The 10189-nt window shown below is 55.3% G+C and overlaps 1 protein-coding gene across 1 annotated transcript; it reads left to right on the top strand.

Annotated features, from left to right (window-relative positions):
• The first annotated feature begins 5956 nt into the window (after positions 1 to 5956).
• Positions 5957 to 9119, top strand: LOC132008373 (uncharacterized). Its single transcript, XM_059386894.1, has 4 exons — positions 5957 to 5975; positions 6711 to 6856; positions 7343 to 7410; positions 7821 to 9119. The coding sequence occupies exons 1-4, from the start codon at positions 5957 to 5959 to the stop codon at positions 8581 to 8583; spliced, it is 996 nt and encodes a 331-aa protein (XP_059242877.1). The 3' UTR covers positions 8584 to 9119.
• Positions 9120 to 10189: the final 1070 nt, after the last annotated feature.

Here is a 10189-nt window from a genome sequence, read left to right as displayed (position 1 = left end):
TGGTTTATCTTCACAATAGTGCACTTGAAAAGAATATGTACTTTTCAGTTACTGGGTGTAGTGTTCTATAAATATCATTAGATCAAAGTGACTAATAGTGTTGCTTGTACCTTCCATGTCTTTACTCATTTTTTTGGTATATTTGTTCTATTGATTGCTGTGGGAGGGGTGTTAAAATCTCCCTTTTATGATTGTGAAATTGTTTGTTTCTTCCCTTGATCTTGTCAATTTTGCTTCATGCCTTTCGAGGCCTTATTATTAGGCACATAAAAATCAATCACTGTTACATCCTCCTGATTAATCAACCCTTCTATTATAACAAATGTCTCTTTTATCTCCAATAATATTTTCTGTCTTAAAGTTTATTATTAGTATAAATTTTAATTAATATTACTATATCCACCCAGCTACCTGATGCTATTATTTTCATGGTGTATCTTCTTCAACTTATTTACTTTCAACCTGTGTCTTTATATTTAAAATGAATCTCTTATAGGCAGCACATTATTGAGTCTGGCTGTTTTTATCCATTACTGACAATCTCTTACTTTTAATTGGTGTTTTAGAATATTAATGATTAACCCTGGTCCATTCTATTTTTTGTTTCTTTGTTCTTTCTCTGCATGCCTTTGAATTATTTGACATTTATATATATTATATAAATATTTATAATATATATTATATATACCATAGTATATATATAATATATAAAATATATATATAAAATACATAAAATTTATATATATATAAAATATATAAAATATATATATTTATATTATATATTTTATGTATATATAAAATTTATATATATATATAAATTTATATATATATATAAAATATATTTATATATATTTAGTTGACCTACTGGCTTTCTGGCTATATTTCTTCCTGTGCATGTGGTTACTCTAGGAATTGTAGTATATACACCTAATGTTTCTAAGGCCAATTAGAGTTACTATAGTGTTACTTCACAGCCCACCTCACCCTGAGTATCAGAGAAGAGCATGGTGGGAGCTACCTCCCGCCTGGCCCGTGCCCCTCCCTAGTTCCAGCTTCTGGTCAGCCCAGTGGGGGCATAAAGCCCTGAGAGCATCGAGAAGACCAAGGTAGCAGCACTACTCTCCAGGGGCTGGTTATATCTCCTAGCCCAATGGCCCTCATGTCAGCCCTGGGTCCTCTCCAGGCCAGTACTGTGAGTGTGCAGGTTGTGCACTGCACAACTCTAAAGGCACCATTCTCATTGCAGTCGTGGGGTGCCCCCCTGCCCTGGAGCTCCTTGGGCCTTGTCCTCTGGGCACAGACCTTTAGCTTACCCTGACCTTCTCCCAGAATGCCAGGGCTGGTGGGTGAAGCCCCAGGCACTGCCTAGATGCCTGGGTGCTGTCTGGGCTCCGTGGGGCTCTCCCTCCCCAGGGCATCCAGGGCGGTCTGGGGTGGTGGGGTGATCAGCTGGTCTTCTAGTACTCAGCTGTGCGGCCCCAGGGTGCTTGGGGGTCTGGTCCTGGGAGGTGCTGTGAGTGGTGAAGGCCAGTCTGGGGTTTGATTGTCCCACATGGGACCTAGTGAAGATTTCCTCCCTTTTCTGTGCCTTGGTTTCCCCATCTGCAAAGTGGGAATGATGACAGCACCTGCCTCACGGGGCTCACGTGGGGATGACGTTGGATGGCCCGGGGGAGGAGCACGGCACTGCTGGCCCTGGGTAAGCTCGAGGTTGCCAGGTTGCGGCAGGGCCACCAGAAGTGTCCAGGGGCCACGCGGGCCTTTGAGAGGTGCCGAAGGCCTTGGGTTCACATACCAATTGCCACCCACACAGGCCGAGGTCCCTTCCAATGTCGCAGCGGGACTAAGGTCACTTGGAATCACGGAGAGGGGCGGGTGAGCTGGGGTGGGGAAGGACAGAGTCCCTGACGGGCAGGGCTCAGCTACTGCCCTCGGAGAAAACCCGCGGCTGTTGCCAGCCCGGCCCAGCCTCTGTCATCGGCATGGGTGAGAGTTGAGGGCTCTGTGGCCCCCCAACAGGTAACCCACAGCCATAGGGTAGAGGCTTGCGGTTGAGATGGGGAGGCAGGAGTCGGTGGGCAGCTCTGCACATCCCCAGACCAGACCCATGGGAATAAAGGGGCAGATGTCAGGATAATGTTGAGGGGTGGGGTGTGTGTGACTCTTGATGCCTCTTTCTGTCCTGTCCCCACCCCCCTTCTCATCCTGAAGAGAAGGATTGTCCTTCAGCGAGAACCCCCATGTGCCAGGTCGGAACCACAGAACCCCTCTGCAACGTGGTAGCTGTCATCCGCACCCCCCTGTCACTGATGAGCAAAGGCAGGCTCGGAGCTGCCCAGGGTTAGGGCCAAGGCCACTAGGCCTGGACGCCACCTTCACAGTCTAGGTGCAAAAGTAAATCTAATTGACTAGACATAGAGCTGCCATGGGACCCAGCAGCTCCACACCTGGAGACAGACCCAGGAGAAGTGAACACGTACGTCCACACACACGTGCGTGTGTAAGTGCTCGGGAGACACATACGTCCACACACGCACATGTGTGTAAGTGCTCATAACAGCCCAAGAGTGAAAACAACCTGAATGTCCGCCAGCCGGCAAACGGATAGAGAGAATGTGGCATGTCCACACAAGAGAATAATATTAAGCTCTAAAAAACAATGACTTACTGACCCTGCTCGATGCCGCAGCAAACACAAGCCTCGAACACGTTACGCTGGGTGAGAAGACCACATGCTGTATGATTCCACTGATACGGGATGTCGGGATAGGCAAGTTCACAGACCGGAAAGGAGACCTGTCGTTGCCAGGGCGTGGGAGTGGGGGGAGACTGGGGAATCTTGGGGGTGGGGCTAAGGAGGGTATCGCTTCCTTGGTGGTCTTGAAAATGGTCTAACGTTGGCTGTGAGGACGGAGGCGCGGCTGTGAATTTGCTAGACACCACTGAATCGCACGCTGCAAATGGGTCCGTTGTAGGGTGTGTGAGTTACACCACAGTAAACTTGCCCAAGATCAGAGAACATGGACAGTTTAGAAAGTGCCCAACGTCCTACCCTTTGTGCATCACTAAATCCATGAATGTATAAGTGATCATACATAATAAAATTTAAAAAATGAATCAAGACCACACAGAGAAGTGCCTGGCCCAGCCCTGTGCATCTCTCAGCACCCAGGAAACATGGGTCCCTTCCCTCAGCGCCACACTCTGGAGCTCCCAGGCCATGCCGGTCTCCTGCCTGGGGCCAGGCCCTGGGCTGGGTACAGAGAGCCCAGAGCCAGCCAAGTCATGGTGTGTGACAGCCTGTCACAGGCTCACTTTCTTGGCAAAACACCTTAGGATCCCTCTGCCAAAGTCCCAAAACCAAAAGCGGACTGCATGGTGTTGAAAGGTGCAAGCATCCCAATACATGGTCTCAGCAGCCCTGTATTTGTCAGTATACAGCTGCGTAACAAGCTCGCCAGATCATACAGTGGCTCGATCTCCAAATTAATTTCTCCCGAAAAGGCCAGATGAGTAGCCCAGGGCCATGTGGGCTCCCTTACCTCCTCTGTTCAGCTGCCCTCGGCCAGTGGCTTCTCCGTCAGCCCCCAGATGGGGAAGAAGGGGAGGACACACTTCGTCACATCGTCTTGGTCAGAACTTACCCATGGCCATGATTTGTTGCAAGGGAGTCTGGGAAATGTAGCCCGTGTGCCCAGATCAGCCTTCTGTTACTTGACTGCCGCGGAAGGAGGAAGGGAGGGATATTGGGCTCCAGGCATGTCGTCAATCAGCTCCCTCATTCGTGAAGTCATAGTATCGAGGGTCGCTGGGAGACGTGTGGCTGGAGGATGTATGCTCTCAAGACACAGGAACTGCCCTGGGAAGTCTGTGCTGCGTTGGGAGGACGGAGGGAGGAGGTCTGCCCAGGAGAGCCCCCGAGGGTGAGGTGCGGACAGGGCACAGAGTGAGTCACGCCTGCTTCCACAGCAACAGCCCAGGATGAGTGGAACCCATTGGAAGCCCAGACGCTCGGCCTCCGCTGCCCTCCGCTGGGGTGGACCGGCCAGGGGCGCTGCCTGCTGCTGGGACCCGGCCCAGCTCCTGCGGGCACTGTCCACCTGTGAGGTCGACTCGGCATGCCCAGTGGTCATAGCCCTTCTCTCTGCTCTGGCCCCAGACCCACCGGTCATCCGGACGCTCGATACAATCTGTTTTGAAAGTAAAACAAACTCTTTTGAAACCACTGCTGAGTGTGCAGACCGAGAATCTCACCCCCTCCCTTGGGGGCTGGTGGACATCTGAGATTCAGGGAAACCTGACAGGAGAGGCCACACGTGGGACAAATGCTCTGCTCCTACCCTCTGAAGCAGCAGAGGCCCACAGCTCAGACTGAGGGCACCAGGGAGCCTGCGAGGGATGCAGAGGGAGAGCGTGGGCCAGAGCAGTCGGGACAGCATAGCTCCATTAGGAGGATGTATTTGATGGCAGAGTTGAACTGGAACAAGATAGGGGTGACATATGTGAGGACATTTCAAAATAAGAATCTAGATCAAGTGGCACTCAGGCCAAAGGGGGCCCAGGTCATGCCCAAGGTCCCCAAAAGAAGCCTCAATCCGAGGTCTCAAAGGCAGGAATCAGGGTCCCTACTGGGGAGCTCTGGACTCTAGCAGGACAGAGAGTTTGAGACAGGGCCCTTGCCATCTGTGGTGGCCGACGTGAAGGACAATAGTGTCAGGAGCCCCTTTGCTGTTTCTCTCGCCTTCAGTCATCTGCAGAGCCAATGGGCTGGGGGAAGGCAGGCTGCGGTGGGCCTGGAATGACAGGAGGCTTGTGGGTGTGCCCAGCGAATTCTTCTTGCCACAGGGCCTTTGCACACACCATTGCCTCTGGTTAGCATATCCATTCCTACCTCCCACTTAGCTGACTTCTATTCTGGTCTCAGATCCCAGATCATGGGTCACTTCCCATGACAGGTGTCTCTGACTTCCTGGGCTGTGTCACCAGACACAGAGTCAGGCCCTTGGTGGGCACTCACGACTGTTTGTGGAATGAGCAAGAAGAAGAAAGAGCCCTGCAAACCCCCACGCCCCAGCCCCTGAGCCTCGGCATCTAGGGCAAGGTGACCCCAGGTGCCCTCCAGGGCAGCCCCAGGGAGGACCCTTAAAGATGGTGGGAGAGAAGGTGGGGTGGGGATGGTGTAGCCTCTGCAGCTGGAGGGCCCTGGTGGCAGGCGGAGTTGGGATCACGGTCGTGGACTCCGCGGCCAGGCTGCCCGCGTGCGGTTGCTGATGAGCAGCGGCACCGGGACAAGCGACTCAAGCTCTCTTCCATGTCAGCTTCCCTTCTGGGAGCCGGACACAGCGACGCCCCCCGTAGGGCTGCTGCAGGGACGAAATGAGCTGTTCACGGGAAGGTTTGGGGACACAGCTTGGTACATTGTAAGTGGACGCGTCCGCTTTATCTCTTCCTCATTTGCTTCAAAATAAAGGGTTTTTTTTAAACCCATACAAATGATGCATAAATGTTCAAAGTACAAACTTAAGAGAACCAAAAATACAACTTAAACAGATAATTAAATCCCCAGAGATCTTGCTAGTTAAAGGAACTACTTGGAGGGGTCGGGGTTAGGTTTGACTGTGTAGCAGACCCTCCCCAAACAGTGGTGGTTTTAACAAGAAAGAAACTGGTTTCTCTTTCCTGTGAAAGTCTAGGCGTGGATGGGCGCTTACGAAGCCTTCTTACAAAGCCTTCAAAGATTGAGGCCTGTTACCGTTCCCTGAGCCATCACCCTGGAGACACGATCCTCCTGTGACCTTCTGGTCCAGGATGGCAGCTGGAGCTCCAGCCATCACCACTGCGTTCCAGCCTGCAGGACGGAAGCAGGGATGAAGAAGGCGCTTGCCACTTGCAATATGTCCTTTCTTTCTATCTCCCGTTGGTAACGCGGCCGCATCTGGCTGCGAGGGAAGCCAGGATGTACGGTCTGTATTCAGGTAAGCCACGGGCTCAGCTGAACGTTGTGGGTTCTTCTGCTCAAGGCGAAGGGAGAATGCATGTTGGGGGAAAGCCAGCAGTCCTGCCACATTGCATTTGTCATCTCACTGAACAGGCTTCCTTCCCGTTCTTGAGGGTTAGCACACGCACACACACACACACACAGGCAGTCTCACATACATAGGAAAGCAGGATGTGTGCTCTTATATGACTTACCTTTTTAATTCAAACACAGATGGCAGGTTCCTTCCCATCTCCACAGACAGAGAGCCACAAGATTGTTTTTAAAGACGCCTTGCATTTCCATCACACAGATGCTTGATGATCCCACCGGGACCAAGAGGCGCTCAGGCTGCTGCGCGTTTCCAGGTATTCTAGCCCACGCCGGGATGAACACCCCTGAGCCATCATCTTTGTACCCGGTTGGAACATTTCCTTCGCCTAAGTTCCCAGAAGTAGAAATGCTGAGTCAAAGGCGATGCGCTTTGACATTTGGACGTGAATTGAGAAATTGCCCTCGGGAAGGTCGTCCCATGAGCGCTCCCCCAACATCGCCCTGGCTTCGGTGGTGTGGGTAACCCGGGCAAAGCAGCCGTGTGCCCAGATCGGAGGCTCACCACACTCCCTACCCTACCCTGGCTCCTTCTCACGGGGTTGGCAGGCGTGTGCCTCTGATCTTCCGGGGGACCCTTGGATGAAGGTGACCTTGAGATCCTGCCCTCTCCGGACTGCAGGGAGGAGCAAGAGCCTTCACAGCTACCGGGAGATGCTTAAGTTCAAGTTCAGCAACAGCGACCGCCTGCGGACCTCTCTGGGGGGGGACGAGACGCAACCCCTCACCCAGACGGACAGAGAGAGCTCAGCCGCCAAGTCTCCAGACGTCTGGGAGAGCTTGTCGGGCGGGCAGCCCTGGAGCTCCCGACATCAGCTGACAGCGTGGTTGCCCGATTTAGCGAATAAAAATACAGGATATCCTGTTAAATTTGAATTCAGATACACGACGAATAACTTTTAGTGTGCCCCAAATAATCACATCGGATGGAGAACTGGAGAAAGTGTATGCTTCTCTCCCACGGGGACGCGGCCACACCTCACTGCGCCCTTTATTGGACAACCTTCGCTGGCAGACCGGGGGCCTTTGGGAGCAGTGAGCCCCGTGGAGAAGTCCTGGGCTCTGGAGTTAGCTGGATTCGAGTTCTGGCCTTCTGTACCTCTGCTAGCGGTGCACTTGGAGATGAATTACCGACCTCCCCGCTCCTCAGTTTCCCTGTCTGTCAATACGAGGGCGAATATAGCATCAACCTCACGAGGGGACAGTGGACGGTGAACGCATGTCGTCATCGGAACGTGGTCTGCTTTCGACCAGACGGAAGCAGAACCAAGCCCCCGGCCCTGGCAACGGGGTGTTCGGAATCCCGTGAATGGCGACATCCGGTAGGAGCAGAGCTGGGGGCCGCGAGAAAGGAAGGGATATTCCCACGAGGCAGGAATGCAGAGACTGAGAGTTCTGGGTTCTGACACCAGGAAGGAGCCAGAAATGAGGTGGCCTCCAGCCCACGTGGGGCAGACGCTGGAACTGAGGCTCCCGCGGAGCCGGGGTTCTCGCTCGGGCAGAGGGTGCGGGAGCCCGATCTGCCTACTGCGCCGGGGGGCGGGGAGGTGAGCTCACCCTGAAACCTGGTCGCAGGCACAGCACTGCCGCAAGTCCTTGGTCAGAGCACCCGTCTCCGGCGGCTTGTTCCTCTTCCAGGAAACGGAGGGAAGCTCAGGGTGATGAGCGCGGCTGGGGTCTGGTTATTTTCCTCATTTGTTTTTAATTTTTTCTGCCTTTCTGCATTTCTCAGATTTGGGAAGAGGGAGAACAGGGTTCCGAAAGGCTCTCTGCTTCCCCACACCCTCTGCACGGTTGTGTCCCTCTCCCACCTTCTTGGGGCGGAGCCAGCGGCCACACCCCTACCCGTGCCCGGCTCCTACCTGTGCCCGGCTCCCCTTCCTGCTCAGCCCTTCGGGGTGTGGTCCCGCCGCAGGCCCTACATTCACCTTGTTCAGCCGCGAGGATCAAGGCCGGCCCGGGAGAGCACGGACGAGGGCCCGGGGGCCTGCGAAGCCCAGCGTGAGCGTGGAGGGGTCGGGGCGCCAGGGTGGGGGCTGGAGGGCCTGCGGTGGGGCGGGGGCGCAGAGGCAGCGGGGCTGGTCCCGAACACCCTGCCCCCGGCTGCCCCTGGGGCGAATCCCTCTGTCCACAGTAAGACATTCACACCGGTTCCCACCTGGCTCTCAGGCTTGGCTCCGCAGTCCCAGGATCCCAGGATCCCCCCCAGCACTCCCCCTGCGCGAGGAGCCCCGTCTCCCCCTGTGTCAGTGCCGGTCAGACGTGCTGGCTTGTCCCCGGGTCCGTTCACGTCCACGGCCTCACCGTCCGTAACCGTGTGCCGACAGCACTGTGCTCCGGATGGACGCGCAGGGTGTTTGCACGCTTGCCGTGGCCGCTGCCGCAGGGACCCTCTCCGTGGGACTGTGGGCGAGGGGTTGGGGGCAGAACCGCCCGGTCACGGGATGTGCAGTCTCAGCTCCACTAGGAAAGGCGGATATTGCTTCCCAAAGTGACCCACCCATTCCCTCCACAAAGACGCTCTTCCCTCCTCCACGTTCCTGGGAGCACGTCTGGGGACTTGGACTCGGTGGAACTCCAGGGCAGGAAAGGGCAGGTGTTTGGGAAGCATCAGGGGGCACAGGCGGGCAGCAAGGGCAGGTGGAGCCGGGGGGGGGGGGGGGCAGGGCTTCTCGGCTTTCAGCTGTGGGCCCTGGGAGCCCCTGACCTTGCTGAACCTCACCTTTGCCATTTGCAAAGTGGGAGAACCATTCCTAACCGGCCCCCTCCCTGGGGACTCAAGAGGCTTCCGATGCCCAACTGGCCTTGGAAGTTTCTGGATGGCACAGACATGGAGGGTGCATGAGTGCCCTGCACGTGCCCAGGACAGGAGAGGGCTCTGGAGAGAGGGAGTCAGGCCTGGTTCACTAGATAAGCCAGGGGTCTGCAAATGGTAGCCCACAGCCAATTCCGGCCCGCTGTCTGCTTTTGTAAATAAAGTTTTATTGGCAGGCAGCCATGCCCATTCCTATCCATGTTGCCGCTGACGGCTTTGCTTTTCAGCCGCAGACTGGGTAATTGCAACAGAGAGCGGGACACACGCCGCCAAGAATACTTACTATCTGGCTCTTTAGGGAAAATGCTTACCAGCCGTTGAGGAAAACGACGAAACAACTCAGATCCGTGATGGCTCCGTGCTGGTGGAGTAACAGGCCGTGTGCTGGTGCTGGCCTCGGCAAGGAAGAAAGCACACGAGCCTCTCTGCCCTCATGGAGCTCACATCCTCGTCGAGACAGAAGGACAACGAGCAAGAGAAACAAGATCTGGGACCCAAGGGATCAGGAGGACAATTTAAATGAAGTGGTCCAGGGTGACCTTCCTGAAGACTTAAAAAGGTGAGGGGAAGGGCCACATGGCTGTCTGAGCAAGGAGTGTTCCTGGGCAAAGGCCCTGGGGCAGGAGCGTACTTGGATTTTGGAGACGGAGCAGGGTGGCAGGGCGCTGGCGAGTAGCGGGAGACAGGACGGACGGTGGTGGCGGTCACTCCGGGGGGGGACTGATGTGTTCACTCTGGGGAAATGAGCAGCCACGGCGTGTGTGGAGCAAGAGGCCGCAGGGTCTGGTGTAGACGCATTAGGATCCCAGGGTGCTGTGCGGAGAAGGGCCGGGGGGTGGGGGTGAGCCCTGAGTCAGGGCCAGGCTCCAGGCAGCGGGGGACCGGACGGTGGCCGTGTCGAGAGGCCGTCAGCTTCTGGAAGCAGGGCTTGCTGGACTCACACCCAGAAGTGGAGGTAAGAGACGAAAGGGCTCCAGGACGATGCCGGACCCGTCCCCTTCCTGTTTGACTCCCTGCCTCTTCCGCCTCGTCCTCCCCGGCTTCCTCCTCGGGAAGCCCCTTGAGGGAAGGGGTCATCTTGTCTGTCACTGCGCCCACCGCCTCCCTGCCCACAGAGGGCCCGCGGCCGGCGGCTCTGGAATAAATGGATGAGCAAGGGGCCCGTGGCACAGTCTCTGGCTTCCTCAGGGAGCGTGACGGGGTGACCCCAGATTCCTGTGTCGGAGCCCTGACCCCCAGCACCCCAGGATGGGACCATATCTGGAGATGGGGACTTTGAAGAGGTG

This window comes from Mustela nigripes, chromosome 1 (assembly GCF_022355385.1).
Source record: "Mustela nigripes isolate SB6536 chromosome 1, MUSNIG.SB6536, whole genome shotgun sequence".
Lineage (NCBI taxonomy): Eukaryota > Metazoa > Chordata > Mammalia > Carnivora > Mustelidae > Mustela > Mustela nigripes.
Note: the sequence above shows the minus strand (reverse complement) of the source record. Positions and strands in the feature narration are given on the sequence as shown.

Bases quoted from the DNA above. Each gene is read 5' to 3' on its own strand.
- LOC132008373 (XM_059386894.1), top strand. The intron at 6,857-7,342 runs GTCTGGGAGAGC...GCTTTCGACCAG, and splicing joins CAGCCGCCAAGTCTCCAGAC to ACGGAAGCAGAACCAAGCCC. The intron at 7,411-7,820 runs GTAGGAGCAGAG...TGCATTTCTCAG, and splicing joins CCCGTGAATGGCGACATCCG to ATTTGGGAAGAGGGAGAACA.